General features: G+C 42.1%; 1 protein-coding gene across 4 annotated transcripts in view; it reads left to right on the forward strand.

Annotated features, from left to right (window-relative positions):
• Positions 1–27,879, forward strand: part of NT5C2 (5'-nucleotidase, cytosolic II) — a 338,739-nt gene that overhangs the window by 168,229 nt on the left and 142,631 nt on the right. For 2 of the 4 annotated variants that reach the window (XM_069239484.1, XM_069239483.1), the window contains exon 6: positions 8,503–8,574. The exons of the other annotated variants lie outside the window; for them this stretch is intronic. In XM_069239484.1, coding sequence (XP_069095585.1) covers positions 8,503–8,574 — 72 coding nt within the window. The remainder of the gene's footprint in view (positions 1–8,502; positions 8,575–27,879) is intronic. 4 annotated transcript variants of the gene reach the window in all.

Consider the following 27,879-nt stretch of genomic DNA (forward strand, 5'->3'; position numbering starts at 1 on the left):
CGGCAGCCTACAGGTAACTTGGTATACAATCCAACAGGTTACATTCTAATCCAGCATAACCCCTATAATTAAATGGAAAATACAAGATATTCCCAAATAGATGTATTTCTACTGGATTGTGTTAGACAAGCAATTAATATTTTTCAACCAGGTCAATCAAAATGTCAGTGTGTTTACGGCCAGGATTCTTCAGCGTTTATGTTGGAGGTAAGGACTTTGTTTCTTGAAAGCACAATGTAATCAGATATCTTTTTTTCTGCATCAGCAATGATATGGCATGTTTGTTCTGGACGGGCTATTGGGACAGACCATTCACACCCCTGTAGTCAAACGCTGGCACGCTTCTTGGACTTTACTGAGACAACCAAAGCTGTGAAATTGACTTAATAGAGCCTCAGAATCCGAAGTGCTGTCATTGCACAACACTAATATGTGCTCCAAGCTGACAGCTAGGCTTTGAACTAAATATTTCCTAGAACAGCAAAGTGGTGGTACAGAATATCAGAATCACCTATCCCACCTATTTGCAATCCTTTGCAAATCATTTTTGCCTAGCTCAGTCTTAGGATCACAAGCATAAGAGACCCTTACTTTGCTCATATTCCCACTGTCGCCTTGCAGCAATAATATACCTTGATTTCAGTAGCCTAGTCTGCATAACCAAAAATGGCAAGCAAAAAAGAATCTTGATAGACCTATTCCATCTCCTCCTGTTTCTTCTGTTCTGCATTTTCAGATCTGCTCCTAGGGTCACCCAAATAACTTTCAAGTGAATCAGTAGGCCATATCCTTGGTCATTTGGTCCCACCTTGAAGTAAGAACAGTATATTTGTTGTCTTTCATCTATTCGTGACTTTCTGGCCTGTCTTTTTCTAAGGAGATGATTGATGGGCCTTTTTAGGCCATTCTTTGATTATCTAGATTTTCAGCAGACGGATGGACTTAAACACATAAATCGGAGATGAATCAGAATAGGAAATTGAGAGAGAGTGTTTTGCTAAGGTATGTTTCTTCCACGCAGTACTGGGCATTGCAATTGAATGAGGCTGAAGTCCATAGGTTCATATTTGCTGAGGAAAGTGATCTGACTTCTCTTCCCTTCTTTAGCCTATCAGGAACTCTTGATATGGGGCCAAAGCTTCGCCCCATTTAGGGAACTGGTGAGCTTTGTCCAAATATTGGAGCAAACAGATTTATCTTATTAATGTTTGTATTTAAAGGGGGAGTATCAGCTGTGGAAAAAATAATTGTTCCTGCCTCCCACATCCTTACCGACAGGCCGTACCTGTGACCTTCTGTCTGATGTTGAGGTCTCAGGAAAGTGAGAAACATTTTGAACACAACACAAACTCTGCTTCCCCTATGTGTCCCAGTAGGCGGAACCCCTCCCACTGTGTCCGGCTTACACTATGCCAATGTGGCTTCCCAGGTAACATTAGTAACAGGACTACACTCAAAGTACAGTCCTCTTACTTCCGAAAGGAAGTGTGGTTTTGCGTAGGGTCGTATTTTTTCTGCTTCAAGAAAAGAGAACCAGTGGGCTGTAAGCGTTCTCTACAGATGATCCTTATCCATTCATTTACACAAATAGTACATTTGTCATACAGACTCTTTTATAGCACCTGCAATTGTGTTTGATTATCTAAAGAAAAGGAGACAGTGTTGTCTTTTCATTTATGCCTCATACATCCATTCTTGTACTGTTAATTCATCTTGTGCTAAATCTTATAACAAAAACTCAATTGTATTAGTCAACAGTTTCTTTTACTACTAAAGTCGGGTGGTTTGCTACTTATTTTCTAATGCATTACATTTGGTAGGTAAGCCCATTTGTGGAACTGTGTCAGACCCGAGACATCTGAGTATTTTGGGTCTCTGCTGCGACACACCTTTTCCTCCTCATTCCTCATGTTACAGCAGTAATTATAGGACTGTACCAGAGTTTAGACAGCCATTTCTGTGGAAGATATTATCCTGTTGAGTATTTTTTCTCCCTTCCAGTATGAGATAGTGTGCTTTTGGATGCTTAGAGAACCACCTGTGGGAGAGAATGACCAATGGCAATCATCTTTCACCCCAATAGTTGTTATCTCCTTGAATACCCACTTCCATCATTATCCACAGACCTAGAGCTCGTACTAATAAGGCCAGGCTGGTACTTCTAAGGGCGCAGCCCTAGTTAGTTCGGGTGTACAGCAAGATCTTTTGATTTTACTAAAATTATATGTATGTACGTACAGGGACTGTCTGTCAGCTCTCTTCATCTCTGGATCTGCTATTGTCATTCACATTTTCTTCTGCCCATTGCAAAATACAACAGGTCAACCTACTTCTTCATTGGCTGAACTTCAATGTGAGTGAGAGAATTCATCCCACAATAAGGAACACATCCGCCCACAGAATAGTTCCGTTGAAGTCTGAGGATTGCTACAGAAATGTGTGCTTTCTGGGAACAAAAATATTTTTACTTTTGGCGAATTTTATTTTTTAGACTGGTGAGGGCCCGGCAGCTTCCCCAGCAAAAAAGTTTTGCAAAAGCTATGACCAAACAAAACAAACATTTACAAAGCCAAAAGGCTGCCGGCCAACACTAGGGACCTATTGGTTTTGCAACTTCTTGTTTGTTATAATGGCTTATATTCAAGGATTCTTTTGGCATGATTTTGGAGGGTAGTTTTTCAAAGCGTAAACCAAGAGAAATCTGTGATCACGGAGAACATTTTTCTGGGTAAGCGTTTGCTCACCCTGTTCACCTTTTTTATTAGAATCCCCGATTGCAAAGAAATGACAGTTAAAATCATTATATGTGATTTAATTCCCTATTACCAAGCATGTTGCCTCTCATAATACCCCATACATTGATTTGTAATGAACTAATTGAATAAAAAATGATGTTTCACTAAATGAGTTAATAGCTTACTTTGTGGTGACTTGTGTGCCAGCAGTTGCCTAGAGGTGGTGATTACTTTGCCTATAACACTGTTCTTTTTATTGAATCCATGCTTGCTTACATAGATCACCTTTGCTTTGCTAAATTATGTTTAGCTTTTCTCGCACTTTCTTTTGCCAGTGTACTGCGTGGTAAAATTAGCTGCTCATCAGCTCCCTTTCGTCTTTCTTTCAAGAACTTAACCTTTTTGTTCACGGTGGCAAAATGGCCCATTTATTTGGAAAGGGAAATGAAACTGAGAAGACTGAAGCTTTCACTTTAACACTGTGCAGGCTAGGTCCCAGGGGCTATGGGACAATATAGCCGGATCATTTTCATTCTTGGATTCCAATCTGAGGCTTTCTGAGACAAAACGTTTTGCAAATTAGCAGCTTTTGCTACATTTATATTTTCGCCTTGAAGGAATTATCATTAAGCCTATTAGCGGTAATAATTATTATGTGAGGCAAATCGTCTGTGGTGAGTTCCTTAATTTTTGTGGAATGCCGGGGCACAAAGATGCTGAGTCTGGAAAAAAAGAAGGGTAGACACAAATCATGTGAATCGTTTCTTACATATCAATAAATCAAAAAATGGGTTCCTTGTACTAAGAAGCAGAATACATTTTTGAAGAAAAACAAAAAATAACAGATCTTAAACATGTCTTTACTTTCTTCAGAACATCTGCCAATTCAGATATTTGTAGCACGATGACAATTTGACAGATGTTTTGTGTGTTTAACCAATCGAGCTCTCTGACTGGCTGAGCATTTTCATGAGCCTTACCAAGAAAGTGCCACATCTATTGCATTGACTTGTTAAGTAATATTTTTCAGATTCGTGTGGGTTTGTTTCGGAAAGCGAAGTGTATGTAATTCAAATTGACATTGGTGACATTTCCTTTCCCTCAGTATCTTCACAGGCTGGCATCAGCGACACTTACTTTGTTTTGCAAATTACGTGCATCCATATCTGAAGGTTGTTCCTTTTTCACACAAATCCAATTAATTATTTTTGACCAGTGGAGACACCAGTAACTTCTGGATATACGCACAGCTTAAGACATGAGTAATAGTTATGATTGAACAAGTACTAACTCAAGAAATTTGTAGAATCCGTGAAATTAGAATGGATAGGGTGAGAGAGAGAGACTAACCGAGACAGTATTTTCTAAACATTTTGATATTTTTCAATTATTATCCTTGGGAAACCCGGTAGCAAGGCCTGATGGCAGTCTGGATACCAACTTAGTGAAGCTTCATCAGACAGCTTCACACATTAATTTGGAGGTTGATGTTGCAGGTATAAACTTCCCATCTTTAATACTGACTGTGAGACGAAACCTATAATGAAAAAGACCTACAATGCAAATGAGGTGGGCTATGATATCAATATTCATATTTGCTTCTTGCCATAACAAGCGTGAGAGACACTTGCAAAAAGGTAATATTGGGACTCACAACCCATAAGTGGAACAACTCCCAAAAATGGTTGAAAATCAGTCCACTGGCTTAGATTTGCCATGGTGGACAGTTTGTGTGGTAAATGGGCTCCCTGCATCAACCCTCAAGGAAAAACACATACGTTCATGCAGGATGACCGAACGGAGAGCGGACAGCAGTGTAAGTGTCATCCTTGTGACCTAAACCTGTGTCTTATCGTAATTGATACAGAAGGTGTTCAGACTGATAACTTTTTGATATGAAGCAGCTTTTATATAAAAAAATATGATTGCAGCTAAGAGCATAAGTGAGCTGCAACTTGCCACCACATCAAGGCAAATAATAGAATACTTTATTACATTCTTTACGTTGTAGAGGGCGCCACAAAATCAACAGCCAATCAGCAGGAACCTCTCCAACCACCTTCTTTGGACTCCTCCTTTGTTTCCATGACATCTCCATAGGCACCCCTTTATTACATATTGTCTCTTGCATATTCTGGGAGACAATACCCACACTGTCTCCCAGATATCACAAATCTTCCTTTGGTCACCACACACTCACTGTCTTTCTCCAACTCTTGGTCTCTTTTAAAAACCTTTTTTTCATCTCTCTTCCTAAATTTCAAAGTGTTATGAAATCTGAAAATTATCACATTTGTTGGCTTATTACACGTTCTTCTCTCCACCTTTCCCTCTGACCCCTCGCTTTTATTTCTTACCTTTCTAAATCTCTCCTCTTGCTCTATGACTTTTGGTCTCTTCTTCACTTGCAGCGCCATCTTTAAGTACCATACTTGACTATCCATGGTTTTACAGAATTCTAAAATCTTTGCTTTGTACTCATCAGTTATGAAAATCTATTGTCAGCTTTGGTTACTCATGCTCAATCAATCACCATTCCAGTTTTTAAAACTGCTTTCTCAAAAACTATCTTTTGCTACATTAATGATAAACGGAGTAAAATGATATAGTTCCCAAAAAATGGCATTTAATCTCGACCCTTCAGGTCCAGTGTCTTCACATTTGCCGTCGAAAAACTTCCCTCGAGTTTCACTCAGTCTGTGCTTATTACATGACCCCAATATGTTTTTTCAACTTTCACTTCTCCACTGTTAAACCTTTTACTAGAAAGAAATATGAAACACTCTGTAGCGCACATCGTGCCCTTGCATCAGTCATTAAAGTGTCCGTTTTTAAAAATGCACATCATGAAATTCACTAAAAAGAAGATGCATTGCTTCCTGGTATAACAGAACAAATAATAACTTGCAGAAGTGAAATGTTACGTCTCATGTAACAAAATAAGTATATTTTTAGGTTGGCCTGTTCCTTGCGACACAATGAAGACTTATTAGAAGTGAACATATTAGCATTTCCAACCAACATGACACTTTCTACTATATGGGTAATGGGTGTCTGGCAACCACCAAGTTCTTTCCTAAGCCTCTGAGTCTATTTGTCCCTGCCGCTTTTGTGCTACTGGTACAACTCATTTCCTGAACTCTGCTTCTCCTGTTCTGCCTTCCTGAATCTACACAGTCCCTCCCTCAGAGCCTTTTTAAAATGAATCATATTTTCCACTTTCCACAGAAAAGGTGCTTGAGGAAGGTAATAACATGATGCTTTACTACGTCTATTTATTTATCAGCTTTTCAGTAACATGTACAAGACCAGAGAAGCTTCTGAATACTTTAGAGAAAGATAAAAAACAAAAATCTGAAACAAGCAACTTGGTACGTAAATAACAGTGAACAGTAGAAACAAACAAGATTGTGTGCTGTGCAGTTCATTCAGAACACAGTTTGATTGCTATTTACCAGTGGACCATAGATGATACAGAAATATACATATATAACAGTAAAAATTGAACAACCGATCACATGTAGATTTAAGATAGTATCCATGTGATAAGCCACCCTTATTGGAAGAGTAGTGTTTCAAGTCTTTTGAAGTTCTTAAAAGAGTTGATTGTACAGATTGACAGGGAATGGATTCCATATCTTCAGAGCACTTCCTGAGACGGATTGCACAATGGTGTTCTCTCTCTGTCCCCTCCTCCACCCCCATAGCCCTCTTTCTTTCTCCTACTGTGTCCCAAAATTGTTGACTGCCTTTATTTCAAAAGAAGAGATCCATCTCAAATATTTTCTGCATTCTCATTTTTTTGTGACAGGAGGCTCTACCAAATATCTTCATTTCTGTCGGGATAGGTTTCTGCAAGTGTTACTATGTTGACACCTCATACCATAACATAGTGAACTGGGCCAAAAGGTTGTATGAAATCCATTTGCTTAAGTTGCTGAAAACCCTGTATTGTGATCATGCAGAACCTACCCTAATTTTGGAAATATTTGATGGCAAAGGTTTAAAAGGGCTGCAGGCGCTGTTTCTATGGTTTGTTTTCCATCACCCACACTCAGTTGCTTCTGCCCTTGGTCAAAACCATCTCACTGAGAGACGTACAGAAATTGTAATGGGGAAGATTCCCACAGGTGAGAGGGAATTAGGTGTTACCACATGCATACACGTGTGGTCTTGGCCTTGCAAGGCTCTATATTACATGAGCTTTTCTGAGCATTATCTGGTTCTGTCACTTAGTACAAGGATGCCCGCATGTTGATAATAGAAAGGAACCTGCTTTCTTGTGATAATGGTCACATTGAAGGCAACATTATCCATTTTGCTCCTACCAGACCGAACTGCAAACATTGTGTAGTTTACCAGATTTCTAGCCATTAGCCTGTCGCGATCCCCAGTGTATTTGGGAGAACTGATTGAGAGCAATTTATCCATGGTTGGAAAAAAGTTTGAGAAACTGAATGACAGTTATCTAAGTTCAAGTAAAAATTGAGGAGTTTCAAACTTAACTGCTAGATAAGGAAGTAAAAAGACATCTGCATTAGGGAAAGAAAACACACAATTGGATAGCGGGAAGGAGTACTTGGAGACCCCAGTTTTGAGCCACATTTAAAGTGTTAGTTTTACATGTTAGAGCTTAAGGTGTAGATTCAGTATAATATTTTGAAAATGTCCACCTCAACTCTTGGCATTCATCTCAAAGAACAGCTGCCCTAGACAGTTGTTAAAAAAAAACAAAAAAAACACTGTGAATGATAAGACCAGTAAAGAGGTTAAGGTGCACTTACACATTTCATATTACTGGCATCTAAGAAGAATAAAAACATTTATAAAGTAATATGGAAAAAGTGATTACTCAACTAGGAAAGCTATTAAGTCCACTATTCCTGGACCCACCATAAAGAAGAAAAAAAAGACAAAGTGAGGCATTTTTGTCAGTGCAAGTTGGGTTACATCATTTTCCACAGCTTTGGGTGGTCAAGTGGACTGGAAAACAGTTTTGTTTCAGACCATCATAGGGCTGGACCCTTTCTAGAATCGGTACTGTCACTGCAAATGTGGAAACAGAATAGATTAAAAGTGCAGGAGGAAGCAGATGTCATACTTCATTGAATAGACTAAGTACAACTTGTATTCGGTGGGTTCTTCGGTTGAAGCTTATTTCCCTAGCTTTGCTTTCATCCATCTGTGGTCCTGTAAATGACTGACCTAAAATTTTGATTGAGAAAATGGGAACTGAACAAGTTACCCTATGCATTTTGACCGTTTCTAAGCACATTCCTAAAATTTACTTGTGCATAATTTTCTCCCTCTTACTAGTACAGGGCATTCTGACCACCTGATCTTTGTATTGCAGTTGAAAAAATGAGCGCATATGGAATAGCATTCCTTCACTGAGACGTATTTGCGCCATTACTTTTTTGTGTGTTTTTAACGCTAACCAACAAAAGGCCTTACTAAGAAACGTCCATAGGGAGCCTTGACAGCTAATACTACTACTGCAGATGACTTCTTTTCATTTAACACACCTTTTCTTTGAAGTCAAGTTCCTCTGGCCATTATTTAACTTCTCTCAGTGCCTCATGCATGCAAGGAGAACTGGTAAAATAATCCACTTCTGCCTTTAACATCTTCAAATCTTACCCTAGTTTAGAGCGCTTTTCTGGTTCTCCTTTCTCACTTTACTACCCTCAACTCTCTCAACACAGTGATCTCCTATGTTGTAGCCATTTTCTTTATCCCCATGTTTCTGATTTAACCCTTTCTTTAGACAACGAGTTCTCCCCTCTTCCCTTGTGTCCAAGATGCACGTTTGGTCTGAGGGACCAGGGCCTGACAACAGGTGATTATTAACATTTGATTATTTGATTTATTCTGAAAAATTACAGAAATGATAATCTTTTAAACTGAACACAGTGGATGATTTAATGTTCTGTTTTCGTGCTATGTATCCCTTAAAACACACTGTATCAGGTAGGCAAGATGCAGAGCTCACACTAGAAGAAAGTTGACAATCTTGAAGTGTTTCTCGTGTTTCAGTGTGTCTGTTTTTGCCAGAATCCATTTTGGGTCGTTTTCAGGCTTCTGACCTCAAATGTCTAATTTTCTGGTGGTTTGACCTTTAAATACCAGTATTTAAAACACATCCTTTCCCCTACATTTTAATACATAATACTCATTTTTGAATGTCACTTATATGTCAGCTACACTTAGAGTTAGATGTGAACTTGGTATTTTCGATAGTGTGCACTGTCTGCTAATCACCACCAAAAGACACTCACTGCTCAGTTGGTTTCACAGTCACAGAAGGACTCAAGCGGTTATCCACGTGCTCTTTTTAATCATTTTACCTCTGACCTCTTACAAATTATTCAGTCAGTGAACTTTGTCACCTATGAACTCCCACTATGCCATCTTCGACTGACTGGTAAATCAACTTTAGGAAGATTTTATGGCAAGACTGGAGGTCCCTAGTGTGCATTTACATTCCTTATTTAAACAAGCAACAAAACGAGAAACCAGAGCAAACAAAATGAATCTGTAAGTAGGTAATTAATAATCAGTACCCTATGAGAGGCACTGTGTCCGAAACTCGCTCACTGTTTTTGCTGTTAGTTGTCATCAAGTTGAATTTTAGCAACATACCAGCATAGGTATGTGATAGTCAGATGCTGATGTTGATTTCACGTGCAAGAAAGTGGTGTCATATTGTGGAGGGCGTATCACTCATTTTCACTCACTGCCTGCATCTTGTGTATCATACAGAGCTCCATTGCTGGAATTCTTGAGCTGGAGAAATGTTCATACTAGGCGGTTGCAAACTATGAACTGCTGCAAATGTGTGATTTCTTTCCCACTACCAGAAAAGCGTGCAACTGTGTGCTGGCCTGCAAGCAGTTGGCCTCCTTTTATTCCAGAAGCATCCTGCAGCACAGTGGTTGATCACTGTGAAAGTTGGTTCGTAGTATTGAGAGAGGAGTGACCAAAGTGTAAATAACAGGAAGTAGAAAGATAGATCCTCTTATTATATCAGAAAATATATGAAAGTGATCTGCAGTTGAATTTATTGAAAGCAATTATCCTTTGATACATGCTTTATCATTGTGTATGCAAACTTTGACTGTTTGGAAGCCGTTGGCAACCCTGTCGGCACACAAAGAATCCATTCTGCTGGTAGTTGGACATAGTTCCATACATATGTCTGGCACACTACCAGAGATCAGATGAAAGGACAGTTGGAAAGAGCGCTACAAGGAACAGTGTTGATTGCTTGTAAATGCTCGATCTAAAAGAATGACAAGCAGATGCCTTTCTTTTCCCAGGAAACCTACAGATAGATGTAACCTTCATTTGGTAACATTTGTACAAAGAATACCCCCTCCCCTCGCAGGTCTTGAGTGAGTGAATATGGGGAGGGGTAATAGAGCAAGTATTAAGAATATTTTGTTTTTTGTCCAATGTTCGGCCATTTGTGGTATGGACAAGCTGCATTTTTTCGGCTGAGACAATTTGGCACTGATTACTTGTATTTTCATGGTCCTAGGTAGATTTGGGTGTTAAGAATGAGACCAGAGTCAGAACACGTGGCGTTAGAGCATACCAGGTGAAATATGTTAAAGGACATAGTTGGTCAATCTGTTCTCAAATCTGGGGAATTAAATCAGTAGAGAAAGCTCCTTCATATATGCTTAACTATGTTGTATTGAGCCTTGACAACCAGTTAAATAGAGTGTTATGAAATAAACGAAAGTCATTTTAATAGATGACATTTAAATACTAAAGTCACAGCAACTATGGTAATCAGCCAAGGAATGATTATTTGTTTGCCAAAATAGATAAAAGGAGAGCCAGGGCTTGTGGATTCCATGAAGGCCACAAGTAGGGAGCTCTGTCGCTGCGACAGTCTTGAGGGCGTTGACAGTCTCACATGTCAAGAATGGTGGAAGCTGGTGGTTTGTTTGGCTTACCCCATAGTCCCTTGCACCAGTAAACCCACGCAGTATAGCTGGGTAGAAGTAGATTATGGACTTACCAAAATGGTGTTGTGAACTGAGGAACTCTAGTGCTCCCAGCCTGTGAAGTCTGTGTGGAGAAGAGAGGGATCCTGAAGGTATAGTTCTGTGTTGGGAACTAATTAGGGGAACTGGACCTTGGGAGTTAGGATGGGGTAGCAGAGAGATTTGAGGAGTGTGGGGCCTTAAGGGGAGCTGAGGGAAGGGCTCCCTGTACCATCTGTGTAGCTCCCTACCACAAGGTATGACGAAGGCTTAGTCTGAAAAGGAATCTTAACAATGTCAGCAGTGTCTAGCTAAAAACAAGGATAAGTATTTATCTTTACAACCTATGCTTCTATGATCACTCAGGAGGAAAAGACTGGTATTGATGAGGTCTCAGTTGCCTCCTTATCAGGGGGAGAGGGCATGATTATGCCTGCAATTGAATATTTCCAGAGCACAATGAACAGCGTATAAATAAGGTGGCTTTCATGAAGCAGACTATGGAGAAAGTGAAACATCAAGAGTCCTCAACAAAAAGATCTGTAGGGACCATCGACCATTATGTAATTGCGCCTGAAAAAACACAGGAGACACGTGAGTAAGCAAGCCAGAGATCTTTTTAAATCGAAAACTGTGCATTTTCCTCCGTTGCTAATTAGGAATCAAAAGTTTCCTATTTGTACAGTGATGCCAAGACTTTCATACTGCGATTCCATAACCAATTGGAGCAGGGTAACCCGAAGCTGAAGGGGCAGTGTTTTTTGAAGGGGGTAGTGCCTGATGGTAACAAAAAGACCGGAGGTTTGTGCCTGCGGGCTTTACGTGGACACACTAGAGAATCAGCAGGCAAGAGAAGAGGAATGAAGCAGTGTTGGTGCAGCCAGCAAACTCAACAAAAAAATAAGGTGATCAGTAAGGCAGCTGCCCAGAAGGACATTAACACCGGACGGTCCCAGTTTGCATGTTTATCCAGAGCTCATTGACTCCATTAAGGTGCTGGCATGATATACAGATGGTGAAGAAGCAATTGATTGCCCTTGAAATGGTTGCATCATTGAGGCTCCTAGTGTGTGACAAGGTGAGAGGATTTATCTTTGCGAATCCTGAGGATGCGGGGGAATTTCTTGAGTCAAAGACAAATTCCCTGGAGCCAATTGAATTATTATTCCTGGTTCTATATTGATGCTGATGCTCTGGGAGTTTAGATGCCAGGAATGGACTTAGTTCAGAGTTATACAGTGTTCTTTTGAGTACTGTAGGTCTGATCTGTAATGCAGATATGTTACTTGTTTTGTCCTTTCTCGTTGTTCCCTCTCATCCCTTCTCCTCATCTGAGCTAGTATTGGGTGAACAAAGTCATTCACGGTGGAAGGTTATTGTGATTGGTGTTCTTTAAAGGTTGTGCTGTTTTTATTAGCTGTTTTGCATGGGTATCTTGAACCTGAGTAGATCATAGTTGTTCATGCATGAAGTGGAACATATATTTTTCTCTTCCCAGTATGTGCCTATTCTTTCCAATAAAGACTTATACCTAAACTAAAGGGTCCTATGAAGGGGTCAGACTGGACATAGAATGTGTGAGAGGACACATTGAGTGTACTAGCCACAACGAGACACCAGTCATATCCACAAAAAAGAGACTGAATCTAATCCATATATATCTGTTCACTACACAATATGTAGAAAGATACATCCTCTGATATGGACAATACAGGACTAGTCACAATGAAGACATTTCAAACACAAATATAACCTATAACACTCAATCATTTGAAACACTAAGAACACATTAGACTTCACATCACTTACATATCCAGTACAGTTCAGACATGCCACTTAGCCACCAACTCAATTCCGAGGTTATCTCCATGCCGGGCACTGGGATAGTTAGTATCTGGGAAGAGCATATTCAATGAGTAAAACACTCTGTCCACACCACCCAATGAATAACAGGAGCATATTGCCCATCATAATCTGACTCAGATTTCAATTTGTGTTGAAAACCTTGAAACTGTGCAGAGAAGCACACTCCGTGCCGCCGACTGCACTTTGATCTACAAATGTCAGACTGTCTTCTACACAAATGTCAGTAACCACATTTGGTGGGAACCCTTAAAAGTCTTGAAATTAACAGACCTGGTGGGCACGCTCGCCCAGAACAGCATTTTGTTGCTATGAACAAAACAAGGAAGAAAACTTTTAACTGAATAAATTAATTTGGGGAGCTTTCTAAGTGCGGGAAAAATTAGAGATATGATGTAACTGTGTAGGCAAATTATTACAGAGATTGTGGATGAGCCTGCAGGATTGTAAAGGATTTTGTCAAGGGACTGGATTGATAAAATGCTTTTTGGGTAAACCCCAGTGTTTTAAATTGAATATGTAGGTTCATGGGGGAGAAGTGTAAAGAGTGAAGTTGCAGCAGAGACCCACAGGCTAGCTGCACTGCCTTGTTTTGATGTGGCTATAGCTTCCTAATTAAAGTGTTTGGCAGACCAAGGTACACTGCATCCCTCTTCATAAGGGGTGATAAAACCATTGACCCCACTATGGCCATGCATCTGATTTTCTGAATCCATATGCTGAAGTTCAGCTCATTATCGACCATGCCTAAGTTTTAGCAGACAAGTCAGGGGCTGAGAAAAGGTCTACAATATCATGCCAGAAATCTTTTAAGGCATTTACCTTTGTTCAGTCAATTTCACATTGTACATTTGACATTTCCTAAACGCCTATGCCTGCCTCCAGATTCAGAAAGTCAGATAGCCTTTTATCTATAGATGCCTTTGTTGTGTAGTTCGTTGCTGGCAGCTGCAACCCCAGTATTCTGTTGCTGGTGGAGAAAGCACCTAAATTCATTGTGTTCCCCATCACTGGGGTCCAGTTAGTTGCTGCTATGTTTCTTGTTGGTTGGGGCAGCAGGGTGCCAGTGTGAGTATGATGTAGGCATCATCTTATAGCCCATCCATAATATTTCTTATAAACACACTTGTTCCACCCTCAATTCCCTGAGCTCTAGCCTGACCTATATTCCTTTGGAGCAAAATGTGAATGGCATCTGGTATGGCCTGGTATTTGGTTTGAGAGAAAAGATACTGCAGCACTCAGATTAAGTCCACAGTTCTTGAACATATTCCAAATGAAGGTTCGTGGAACGGCAAGTCAAGATCAGTTCTTTTATTGGCAAGTAAATTTATCAGTTCTTTCCATATTCAGATGCAACACAACGTCAGCCAACACATTTCGTCATCCTCATGACTTTTTCAAGGCTGCAAAGTACATAGAAATTTATTAAGTACGAAATTATATGACGCAAGAGAACAAAGGCAGGGATAAAAATATTGACCACAATCCAGTGTCCCAAGCATAATTACCATATACAACGAAAGACATACAGAATACCTAAAAAAAATAAGTCATGGTTCACACCAATGTAGACATTCAGATGTAGTGAAGACCAACAAGAGAAATGTAAATGTGAGAAAGAGAGGAGGAAATAATACCAGAAGTTGTGCTCGAAATCATGGTTTCACAAAGAGTGCAGTCACCCAAAGAGTGTCAATATGTGAGCTACTGAAAAAAAGTTAAAAGGAAAAAAATAGCGTATTGTACCGACCTAGTGTAGTCAACGTATTATCTGTAAACTAGTGCTGTCACGAAGAAGTTCAATAAGGTCAAATAAGCTAGAAAATAATAGAACCAATTAGAACACCAACAACATCCAGTATCTTCACCAGCAACAAGTAACTGAATTTGCCCCTTATATGAGGCTATGTTATCTGTACCACCAGAGTTCACTCATTGAACCTGGTAAGCGAAGTATTGGGCCACTAGAACAAGCCGGTAAATCTTCTTTAGGTGCCCCACAGCATTAATAGGCACAGCAGCTTCCACATCTGCTGAAGTTCTACGGGAATTACCTCCACATTCTTGTATTTACTATCAAGTCCTCATGAAAAAATCTGTCATCAGTTCTCTACATTTCTGTCCTTTGTATGAACAAGTCTTATAAACTTTTCCGCTTATAAAAAAGTATATAATTATCTTGTGACTTACAAGTCTTATTGTAAAAAATTACCTTCAGTTAGATTGGTTAGTAGAGTTACACTAGTGAAAGGTGGACTAGGGTTATGAAAAGTAGGACACTCTATAAATATGGTCAAATCAAATCAAATCATTAACATTTATAAAGCGCACTACTCACCCGTGCGGGTCTCAAGGCGCTAGGGGAAAAAGGGGGGGGTTATCGCTGTTCGAACAGCCAGGTCTTTAGGAGTCTTCGGAAAGCGGAGTGGTCCTGGGTGGTCCTGAGGCTGGTGGGGAGGGAGTTCCAGGTCTTGGCCGCCAGGAAGGAGAAAGATCTCCCACCCGCCGTGGAGCGGCGGATGCGAGGGACAGCAGCGAGTGCGAGGCCAGAGGAGCGGAGGAGGCGGGTGGGGACGTAGAAGCTGAGGCGTCTGTTGAGGTATTCCGGTCCCTTGTCGTAGAGGGCTTTGTGTGCGTGGGTGAGAAGTCGGAAGGTGATCCTTTTGCTGACAGGGAGCCAATGCAGGTGTCTCAGGTGTGCGGAGATGTGTCTGCTGCGGGGTATGTCGAGGATGAGGCGGGCCGAGGCGTTTTGAATGCGTTGCAGGCGATTTTGGAGTTTGGCTGTGGTCCCGGCGTAGAGGGTGTTGCCGTAGTCCAGGCGGCTCGTGACGAGGGCGTGGGTCACGGTTTTTCTGGTGTCGGCGGGGATCCAGCGGAAGATCTTGCGGAGCATGCGGAGGGTGAGGAAGCAGGCGGAGGACACGCATTTGACTTGCTTGGTCATGGTGAGAAGAGGGTCCAAGATGAAGCCGAGGTTGCGGGCGTGGTCTGTGGGGGTCGGTGCGGTGCCGAGGGCCGTGGGCCACCAGGAGTCGTCCCAGGCAGACGGGGTGTTGCCGAGGATGAGGACTTCCGTTTTTTCAGAGTTCAGCTTTAGGCGGCTGAGCCTCATCCAATCTGCGACGTCCTTCATACCCTCTTGTAGGTTGGTCTTGGCGCTGGCGGGGTCCTTGGTGAGGGAGAGTATAAGTTGGGTGTCGTCGGCGTAGGAGGTGATGATGATGTCGTGCTTGCATACGATGTTGGCGAGGGGGCTCATGTAGACATTGAAGAGTGTCGGGCTGAGTGATGAGCCTTGGGGTACGCCGCAGATGATCTCGGTTGGTTCTGAGCGAAACGGAGGGAGGTAAACTCTTTGGGAACGGTTTGAGAGGAAGGAGGCAATCCAGTCCAGGGCTTGGTCTTGGATCCCGGTGGAGCGGAGGCGGGTGATTAGGGTGCGGTGACAGACGGTGTCAAAGGCAGCCGAGAGGTCGAGCAGAATGAGGGCGACTGTTTCACCGTTGTCCATCAGGGTTCTGATGTCGTCAGTGACTGAGATGAGGGCGGTTTCAGTGCTGTGGTTGGTTCGGAATCCGGTTTGTGAGGGGTCGAGCAGGTTGTTGTCTTCCAGGAAGGTGGTCAGCTGTTTGTTGACGGTCTTCTCTATTACTTTGGCTGGGAAAGGCAGAAGAGAGATGGGGCGGAAGTTTTTTAGGTCGCTCGGGTCAGCCGTAGGTTTCTTTAGTAGGGCGTTGACTTCGGCGTGTTTCCAGCATTCGGGGAAGGTAGCAGAAGAAAAAGAAGAGTTGATGACGGTCTGGAGGTGCGGGGCGATGATGTCGTCGGCTTTGTTAAAGATGAAGTGCGGGCAGGGGTCCGAAGGGGCGCCGGAGTGGATAGAGTTCATGATGGATTTGGTTTCTTCCGTGTTGATGTGGGACCAGTTGTTGAGTGTGATGGCCGTGGATGCCGGTTCGGTGGTGTATGGATGGGTCTGGTGTCCGAAGCTGTCGTGGAGGTCGCTAATCTTGCGATGGAAGAAAGTGGCGAGGGATTTGCACAGATCCTGTGAGGGCGTGACGGCGTTGGCGTTGGCGCTGGGGTTGGAGAACTCCTTGACGATGCTGAAGAGTTCTCTGCTGTTGTCTGTTTTTGTCCAGTCTGTCGGTGAAAAAGTTCCTTTTGGCAGCGCGGATCAGGTGGTGGTGTTCGCGGGTAGCGTTCTTTAGGGCGGTCATGTTGTCAGCGGTGCGGTCCTTGCGCCAGGCTTTCTCAAGGGCGCGACAAGTTTTCTTTGATTCTTTGAGGGTGTCAGAGAACCAGAGAGGTTTTTTGGTGTTGGTCTGTCGATGCGTGCGTTTGAGGGGAGCAAGGATGTCTGCGCAGTTGAGTGTTGGCATGGGTTTTTATAAGTAAAAGGTATGGATAGGGCAAGGAAAAAAGAAAATGCATGGAAAATGCTCACATGTAACTTTACAATGCATACTAAACATATTTAACGTGGTAGGTTAATATAGATATATGTTCGATGGCATGTGTAGCTGCAGATACACATGCTGTGCATATCCCGCCATCTAGTGTTGGGCTCGGAGTGTTACAAGTTGTTTTTCTTCGAAGAAGTCTTTTCGAGTCACGAGATCGAGGGACTCCTCCCATTTCGGCTCCATTGCACATGGGCATCGACTCCATCTTAGATTGTTTTCTTTCCGCCATTGGGTTCGGAAGTGTTCCTCTTCGCTCTGTGTTTCGGTTCGGAAAGTTAGTTAGATATCGGAAAATTCAACGGTATTGTTTGCGTTCGGTATCAGGTTAGTTAACGCAGATCGACACCGAATTTGGAAGAGCTCCGGTGGCCCTTTGGTGTTTCGATTCCCCGGCGGGGCCTGGTCGGCCCAACCACTTGAGTCTACAAGACTAATGGAACGGACCCCATTCCGCTTCTGCCCCGAATGCCACAACAAGTATCCTTACACAGATCAACATTTGGTCTGTAATTTGTGTTTGTCTCCCGAGCACAAAGAGGATACCTGTGAGGCCTGTCGAGCGTTTGGGTCGAGGAAAATGCTGAGGGACCGGAGAGCAAGAAGGCTTCAAATGGCGTCGGCGCCATCAGGACACCACGACTTGGAGGAAGAAGAAACTTTCTCCATCGCTGACTCGGACGAGGCCTAAACAGAACAGACGCCGAAAACCGCAAGTAAAAAAGCCCCGGACAAAACTCATGTAAAAATCATCAAAGCCCAGGGGATGCCACCGCCGGCAAGCCATGGCTTAACCCGAAAAATCGGTGACCGTCCATCGGCACCGAAAAAGGGCACACATGTGTCGAAGTCATCCGACTCCGGTCGAGATAGCGGCACAGAACAGACTCGGCCCGAGACACTGGTTCAGAACAATCTCGACATCAAGATACCAGCACCGAGATGAGTCGGCACGAGAGATCGGAACACCAAAACTAAAAAAAAGTGGCTTCGGAGCCGAAAAAGACTGTTGAAAAGGTTTCGATACCGAAACATCCGGCTTCGGAGACGAAAACAAGTTCCTTCACCGAGGAACAAGGGCTTTCTGCACAAATGCAAAGCCATAAATTCGGACAAGAGCTAGAAGCAGGGGAGCCAGATTATACACAGAGAAGGCTCCATATCCAAAAGGAGACAGGGAAGATAAGAACTCTCCCTCCTATAAGGTTGAAAAGGAAACTTGCTTTCCAAGATAAAGATAAACAACCACAGGCAAAGGTGGCAAAGCAAGTAACTCCGCCACCATCACCACAACGCTCACCGCAACCATCACCAATTGCTACCCCACCTATGATGCAGTCTCCAACGCACACAGGGATGAGCCAAGATGACCCAGATGCATGGGATCTTTATGATGCGCCAGTGTCAGATAATAGTCCCGACTGTTATCCAGCAAGACCATCACCACCTGAAGACAGTACGGCTTACACACAGGTGGTGTCCAGAGCAGCTGCTTTTCACAACGTGACACTGCACGCTGAACCGATTGAAGATAACTTTTTATTTAATACTCTGTCGTCCACACATAGCCAGTAGCAGAGTCTTCCAATGTTACCTGGAATGTTGAAACACGCAAAGCAAGTATTTCAAGAACCCGTAAAAGGCAGGGCCATCACTCCTAGGGTGGAGAAGAAGTACAAGCCTCCCCAACAGACCCTATGTACATCATGCAGCAACTGACACCTGACTCAGTGGTAGTAGGCGCAGCACGTAAAAGGGCAAATTCACACACCTCCGGAGATGCACCACCACCCGACAAAGAAAGTCGCAAGTTCGACGCAGCGGGGAAAAGAGTGGCAGCACAAGCAGCCAATCAATGGCGCATTGCCAATTCACAGGCTTTGCTGTCAAGATATGACAGAGCCCACTGGGATGAAATGCAGCACTTTATTGAACATCTGCCCAAAGAATTCCAAAAGCGTGCACAACAAGTGGAGGAAGAGGGCCAAAGTATCTCGAATAACCAGATACGATCGGCAATGGACGCAGCAGACACAGCTGCAAGAACTTTAAATACAGCTGTCACAATTCGGAGACACGCACGGCTATGCACCTCAGGATTCAAGCCTGAAATCCAACAGGCTTTGCTTAATATGCCTTTTAATGGACAGCAGTTGTTTGGGCCGGAAGTGGACACAGCTATCGAGAAGCTGAAAAAGGATACAGATACGGCCAAGGCCATGGGCGCGCTCTACTCCCCACAGAGCAGAGGCACATTTAGGAAGACACAATTTATAAGGGGGTTTCGGGGCCAAACCACAGAACCCTCAGCCTCACAAACCAGGCCCATATACCAGAGCCAGTATCAGAGAGGAGACTTTCGGGGACAATACAGAGGTGGACAGTTCCCTAAAACTAGAGGAAAGTTCCAAAGTCCAAAGACCCCTCAAAACAAACTGTGACTTCAGTGTCACAAATCCCCAACACATAACACCAGTGGGGGGGGGAGACTAACAGATTTTTATCAAAATTGGGAGGAAATAACAACAGACTCGTGGGTCCTAACCATTATCCAACATGGTTATTGCATAGAATTCCTACAATTACCATCAAATGTGCCTCCAAGAACACACAACATGTCCAAACAACACATGGATCTATTACAGCTAGAGGTCCAAGCGTTGTTGCAAAAAGATGCAATTGAACTAGTACCCAATCATCAGAAAGGAACAGTGGTTTACTCCATGTACTTTCTCATACCCAAAAAGGACAAAACTCTAAGACCCATATTAGATCTCAGAACACTAAGGGCCTGATTCTAACTTTGGAGGACGGTGTTAAACCGTCCCAAAAGTGGCGGATATACCACCTACCGTATTACGAGTCCATTATATCCTATGGAACTCGTAATACGGTAGGTGGTATATCCGCCACTTTTGGGACGGTTTAACACCGTCCTCCAAAGTTAGAATCAGGCCCTAAATCTTTACATCAAATCAGATCCCTTTCACATGGTGACACTTCAAGACGTAATCCCCTTGCTCAAACACCAAGACTACATGACGACATTAGTTCTCAAGGATGCGTACTTCCATATACCCATACATCCTTCACACAGGAAATACTTAAGGCTTGTAATCCAAGGAGTACATTACCAGTTCAAAGTGTTACCATTCGGGATAACAACAGCACCAAGGGTATTTATAAAATGCCTTGCAGTAGTAGCGGCACATATCAGAAGACAGCACATACACGTATTCCCATATCTAGACGATTGGTTAATCAAAACCAACACACAAGAACAGTGTTTTCAACACACAAAATACATCATAGAAACCCTTCACAAACTAGGTTTGTCACTAAACTATCAAAAATCACACCTACAGCTGTGTCAAATACAACAATACTTAGGAGCAACAATCAACACAAAAAAAAGGGATTGCCACTCCAAGTCCACAAAGGGTACTAGCATTCCAAAACGTAATACAAAGCATGCACCCAAACCAGAAGTATCAGGTAAAATTAGTGATGAAACTACTAGGCATGATGTCCTCATGCATAGCCATTGTCCCAAACGCAAGATTACACATGCGGCCCTTGCAACCGTGCCTAGCAACACAATGGACACAAGCACAGGGTCAACTACAAGATCTAGTGTTGATAGACCGCCAAACATACACCTCGCTACAATGGTGGAATCATATAAATTTAAATCAAGGGCGGCCTTTCCAGGATGCAGTGCCTCAATACGTGATCACAACAGATGCTTCCATGGTAGGGTGGGGAGCACACCTCAACCAACACAGCATCCAGGGACAATGGGACACTCAGCAGAAACAACTTCACATAAATCAGCTAGAACTACTAGCAGTGTTTCTAGCATTGAAAGCATTTCAACCGCTAATAGCCCACAAACACATTCTTGTCAAAACAGACAACATGACAACAATGTATTACTTAAACAAACAGGGAGGCACACACTCATCACAACTGTGTCTCTTAGCACAAAAAATTTGGCATTGCCGAATCACAATCACATTCACCTAATAGCGCAATACATCCCAGGAATTCAAAACCAGTTGGCCGACAATCTCAGTCGAGATCACCAACAGATCCACGAATGGGAGATTCATCCCCGGATACTACAAACCTACTTCAAAAACTGGGGAACATTCGCAACAAAAGAAAACGCAAAATGCCAAAGCTTCGCATCCAGGTACCCACAGCCTCACTCCAAGGGCAATGCGTTATGGATGAGTTGGTCAGGGATATTTGCTTACGCTTTTCCCCCTCTCCCAATCATTCCTTATCTAGTAAACAAACTGAGTCAAAACAAACTCAAACTAATACTAATAGCACCAACTTGGGCACGACAACCTTGGTACACAACACTACTAGACATGTCAGTAGTGCCTCATATCAAACTACCAAACAGACCAGATATGCTAACTCAACACAAACAGCAGATCAGACACCCGAATCCAGCATCGCTCAGTCTAGCAATCTGGCTCCTGAAGTCTTAGAATTTGGACATCTAAACCTCACACAGGAATGTATGGAGGTTATCAAACAGGTAGAAAACCTACTAAAAGACATTGCTACGCAAATAAATGGAAACAATTTGTTTATTACTGTCATAATAATCAAATTCAACCATTACACGCCTCCACTACACACATTGTAAGCTACTTACTACACTTACAATTTTTTTTTCATCCATTAAAGTACATCTCACAGCAATTTCAGCTTATCTGCAAGTTACACATTCAACTTCACTATTTAGGATCCCAGTCATAAAAGCTTTTATGGAGGGTCTAAAAAGGATCATTCCACCGAGAACACCACCAGTTCCTTCATGGAACCTCAATATTGTATTAACAAGACGCATGGGTCCACCATTCGAACCCATGCACTCTTGTGAAAGGCAATACTTAACTTGGAAAGTAGCCTTCCTAATAGCTATTGCATCTCTTAGAAGAGTAAGTGAAATACAAGCCTTTACCATACAGGAACCCTTTATACAAATACACAAACATAAAGTGGTTCTACGTACAAATCCCCATTTTTTGCCAAAAGTTATATCACCGTTCCACTTAAACCAAACTGTGGAACTCCCAGTGTTGTTTCCACAACCAGACTCTGTAGCTGAAAGAGCATTACATACATTAGATATAAAAAGAGCTCTAATGTACTACATTGATAGAACCAAACAGTTTAGCAAAACAAAACAATTGTTTGTAGCTTACCAAAAACCTCATACAGGAAATCCAATATCCAAACAAGGCATTGCCAGATGGATAGTGAAATGTATTCAAACCTGTTATGTTAAAGCTAAGAGAGAACTTCCTATTACACCAAAGGCACACTCCACTAGAAAGAAGGGTGCCACCATGGCCTTTCTAGGAAATATACCAATGACTGAAATCTGTAAGGCAGCTACATGGTCTACGCCTCATACATTTACTAAACATTACTGCGTGGATGTGTTAACAACACAACAAGCCACAGTAGGACAAGCAGTACTAAGAACTTTATTTCAAACAACTTCAACTCCTACAGGCTAAACCACCGCTTTTGGGGAGATAACTGCTTACTAGTCTATGCAAAGCATGTGTATCTGCAGCTACACATGCCATCGAACGGAAAATGTCACCTACCCAGTGTACATCTGTTCGTGGCATGAGACGCTGCAGATTCACATGCGCCCTCCCACCTCCCCGGAAGCCTGTAGCCGTTGTAAGTTGATTAAAATTAAACTCGTACGTTTGTAAATTTGTAAATATAATACTTTTAGACACATTATGTACATACATACTTACTCCATTGCATGGGCATTATTACTATATACACAACTCTTACCTCACCCTCTGCGAGGAAAACAATCTAAGATGGAGTCGACGCCCATGCACAATGGAGCCGAAATAGGAGGAGTCCCTCGATCTCGTGACTCGAAAAGACTTCTTTGAAGAAAAACAACTTGTAACACTCCGAGCCCAACACTAGATGGCGGGATATGCACAGCATGTGAATCTGCAGCGTCTCATGCCACGAACAGATGTACACTGGGTAAGTGACATTTTCCATCTGTCAGGAACAACTGCGGATGGAGTTGTCTACATATAATTTGAATTCCTGAAATTCAAAAACAGGTGGCAGATGTTTCTACCCCTCATGATTCATTGACTCTGCCCACATAGGCTGCGCTGTTTTTCCCGGTAATGTTAGACTGGTTATTCTACCACCAGCGGCTGCATGTGCTAATGTCTCTATGGCCCTTCTGGTTCTCTACCTTCTGGGTCTCACCATTCTCCTTCCGTACAGGCTCCCAATGATTGTGCTTCTTGTGCTCCACTGCCCCCACAAGAGACCAGTATTTCTGTTACTTCATAGACCAGTGCATCTGCTCCTCAGTATCCAGTGGTTCTCTAACTCCAAATGTGCCAGCGCCTTCCTGCCAAAAGTGGCTGCAAGTCTTTCCCACCGTTCTACAGTTCTTCTTTTCCCTCTCTGATAAGATGTTTTTGATACCTTAGAAAGGTGTGGTGGGCTAAGGTTTGAAGTAAATGAGATGGCCCAAAAGCTGCAGACGTTTAAGGCAAAGGACTCCGCACACATAAGTATAGGTAAAACGTAGATTTTGTAGTAGTTTAAAAAGTACAACAAAGTGCAGATTGCGAATCAGGCCCTAAATCTTTATGCCCTGTGTGTGGACGCACCAACATGCATGTGTGTGCAGAAGCATGTATTTGCTGCTGTATGGTCTTTCGCAGGTGTGTGTGTGTGTGTGTGTGTGTGTAGACACCCATGGGGGTAAGGGCTAAAGGGGGGTGTCAAGGAGCACTTACAGCTTTGTGTACAACTTGTGAAATGCAAAAATAACCACAAAAATCAGAGTTTCAGCTAACATCTAATTTACGTGCAGAAGTCCTAAATGGCAGAAAAATCGTAGGCTAGTGACGTGAGCCAAATTTATGACTCACTTTACCTCTGCCACAAATGTTTTAACTTTGTGTTAAGTTATGCTGAAATAATGCTTAAATCCTTTTTTCAAATCTTTAAGACTTGGCAGTGCGAGCAAACAGGATAATTAAACTCTGAGAATTAGTAAATTTAGAAAACTGGTGTGAAATTTGTCACTTTCAAATACCTGCACCGAGGCGGTTTTAAAGTGCTAGAATAACTAAGGTGTTTGCAGCACTTCACTTATGGAATGTGCTTTGGGCATTACCGACCCAATTCTAAAATGTTTAGTAGGCTGTGCCGCCTTTGAATGAATATAATTTGTGTCAGTTTAAAATTGAAGTTGAAAGGATAATTCCTGTTTGTATTTGTTGTCAGCGTTGTTTGCTGTCAGCTAATTAATATATTAAAAAGACAAGCAGGGCAAAAGTCTCAGTTTGCATATTAATGCAGTTTAATGTACCTTTCACTGCTATTTGTTTTAGAATCTATCACTTTGATTCCAAGATCACAGGGTAGCACCTCTTAGAAGATTGTTTTCTTGCTAGCCTTTAAAACTGCTGTCCCCAAAATACCACAGTTCTACTGAACCATTGTAACAAGTACAAGATCTGATGCGTATATGTTTCAAATCTAAGATAACGCTAGTGTCGAGGCCATGTGGAGGACGTATTTGAAATATGGCTTACCTGAAGGGGGTCATCTCCACAAATACTCAAAGAACACTTTATGTTGTGGACTTTTAAAGACCTCAATTAGCCATTGTATTATTTTTACTAACAAACATAGCAAAGGAAAAGGTACTGAGAGCCAGAGGGTTTCATGTCGCACTGCAATGCAATATTGCTGGAAAGTTGGCCCTCTGAAGATCCATGCTGTGAGCCTGACTATAGCACACTCAAAAACAAATGTTCTTAGCCTGCCGCACATTCAGGGGTTGGAATCTCCAACCTATTGTCTAATTAGCGGATTGCAGATCCCATACATTAATTTCTGTTTGTGCTTTGATTGGGAACAACTCATCTGGAAAAATGAGAACTCGCAGCCCCCAGTCTGGAAGTCCAGTCTCTAAGGTGTCTGCAAGACGAAAAAACAAGGAGAGCAGGGTTTATAGCTGTTAAGATTAAATCTAAGAATTGCTTTCTGTGGTGGAGTAGTGTTGAGAATTGATGCTTGCTTATAATATTCATTCATAGTTAATAAAGGGGAGTCGTTCCAATCTGATTTCATGGATACCACCAGGTTTCCTTAAATGCTTCACTCTATCATGTCTGCTTGTGGGACTTGACTTTCAAAAGGGAGAATCAGAAAGGAAGAGAAAGAACTGGTCTGTGGAACAGGAATAGGCATAGCAAATCTGCACCATTAGTATTCACAATGATGGCTTGTATGGCTTTCAAGGCTGGCGTGGATTATTACGTCACATATCAGTCCATGACCACTGCATCTGGAGAGGCCCAGGTGTATTGGCAGGTGTAGGATGGAATGAAAATGCAGTAAATGTGGAGTAGAGCAATGCTTTGTAATTATTGGAGTGAGAGTGCTTTTGGTGAGTTCACTGGTCAGTTTCAAAGTAGTGTTTGGGGAACTGTTTCTCTACAGAACTTGCTTCTCTGTGCAGGGCTCAATTAGGATATTTGCTATTTATGTTTCTCACGGTAAAAACCTAATAGTGAATTAATATCTCACTTCTCTATAATTGTTGACATCTGTAACTTCATTAGGAAACCTCTCCTGAAGTAGTGTAGTCTGTTTAGAAAGACTAAATGAAATCAGATGCCATCTTGAGGTGCGAAAAAATAATCTTAATAGTCGGATCACCAGTAGTTACTGAGTGAGTGCAGGTTCAACCAGTCTGTGCATTTCAGAGGTAAGCACTTGATTCAGGCATCACACGTTCTCCCAATTTCATTTTGTTGAAGCTTTCTTCCTCTCTTAAGATGGAACTCATTGCATACAAAAATTAGTTCTATCATAATATCCCTTCTCCTTACCCCTATACCCACCAGTGCAGCAAACGGGTAATCCCATTGTAAGCAGTCAAATGCCTTCTCCACTACTACAATTAGGTTATCTATTGTGTACTCAATGCATGGCATGGATTAGATAGCAGATGTTCATAACCAAGCACTTAGTTACAATTCTATTTGATCGCGGTGCACAACAGAAGTGAACAATGTGGCTATTCTGTTATCAATTACTTTACCTAAATCTTGTAACCGAGATTCAACATTGATAGGGGTCTATAGGATTTTTATGATTTCAAGTCATGTCGAGCCATTACAGCAACACTATCTCTTGCTTGCTTATACTTTGTAGAAACCTGGGTGCAAAGAAGGCATATTTACCATAAACTTTTGTGGGATACCCATCACTATCCGATGTTTTGTTAGTTACCTTCCCCTGGATTATTAGCCTGATTTTTGCCTACTCTTAAGGGGCCATCCAAATCCATCACCTGTTGTTCATTTAAATTAGTAACCCCGGCTGCCTGGAAATACTCAATAGATGTCAACAATTCTAGAGAAGTGAAATATTCATTCACTTTTATGTGTGCAAAGCTGGAGGAAGGATTGCAAACTGGCACTATTGCCTGAACTTTCAGATTCGGAGGGGACAGTTCTCAGGGTCACCCTGTCTCCCCCCCCCCCCCCCCCCCCCCTTGTTATTAGCTCTAGCTGTGGAGCCAATGGCAGAGACATTCAGACACACCGGAATCAGTGGGCCATGAGGGTAGATTTGGTGACATGTTATCTCACTTTACGCTGAGGATATTTTGGTGTACTTGCAGCAGGCATCCCAGTGGATCCCATTAATTCTAGAGGCCCAGAAATAATTTGGTCGAATGTTATGCCTGAAAGTTTTTTTAGGATATATATATATATATATATATATATATATATATATATATATATATATGTATATATATATATATATATATGTATATATATATATATATATATTAACATTGTACCAGGTCATTCCACATATTTCAAGCACAGGCAGATAATAGTCACTATTTGCATGCACATAGCACCCCTTTCAGTGATAAGTCCTAGTGCAATAATTTATCTGTGACTATGTTAATGATTCTTTTCATCTCCTGCTGCAAGCAGGAATTCTTGAAATGGTGCCTATACATCTGAAGGGCGACGGGTTACAGGCAAGTCAATTCAGCCATTTGTAGTTTTTTAGTTGAAGGGGTTTGTCTCTGTCCCAACACTTTGCTATGAGGGTTTGGCCACCAATAGCGCTAGAGCAGATTTTTTGTTGATGCAAGGTAAATCCTTTACCAATCCCATAAGTGCCATTTGTGGAGACAGTCAGGCCAAAGAGTTTATTACTCTAAATCCTGTGTATACCACTTGAATGAACTAGAATGGAGCTGGGAGCTAAGGTCCTTCAGGTAGGTAAGGGCCTAAATCATGCATAAGTGAATATGATAGATGGGAGGATAGGAAAAGCAATAGTGGAATTACAGGACAAATTCCAGTTGCCTGCTAGATAGTTTCTGGAATATAAATCACTGAAAACATCTGATGCAGGAAATGTTGGGAAAGCAAATAGAGAATCTACATAATCATGTAGTTTTGCAAAGCTTTCTGACAGCTGGTAATTGCATAGGACTAGTAGCTCTCCTTTATGAATCCTTGACATCCCATATTGTGAAGCCATTGGTTGCACTCAGATGTATGGATAGAAGATTTAGGGAAATACAACACTGATAGCAAATTGCACTGTGTTACTGGTTATCTTAAAGCAACATCTAGGAATGCACAAATCCAACTAACACAGTACCACATTCCTCATTGTTCATAGCTGGCACCCGGTAGACGCCACAAAATGTTGAGGCTGGTGATTGATAGATGCCCATTGTGG

The sequence above is a fragment of the Pleurodeles waltl genome, chromosome 6, assembly GCF_031143425.1.
Source record: "Pleurodeles waltl isolate 20211129_DDA chromosome 6, aPleWal1.hap1.20221129, whole genome shotgun sequence".
NCBI classification, from domain to species: Eukaryota; Metazoa; Chordata; class Amphibia; order Caudata; family Salamandridae; genus Pleurodeles; species Pleurodeles waltl.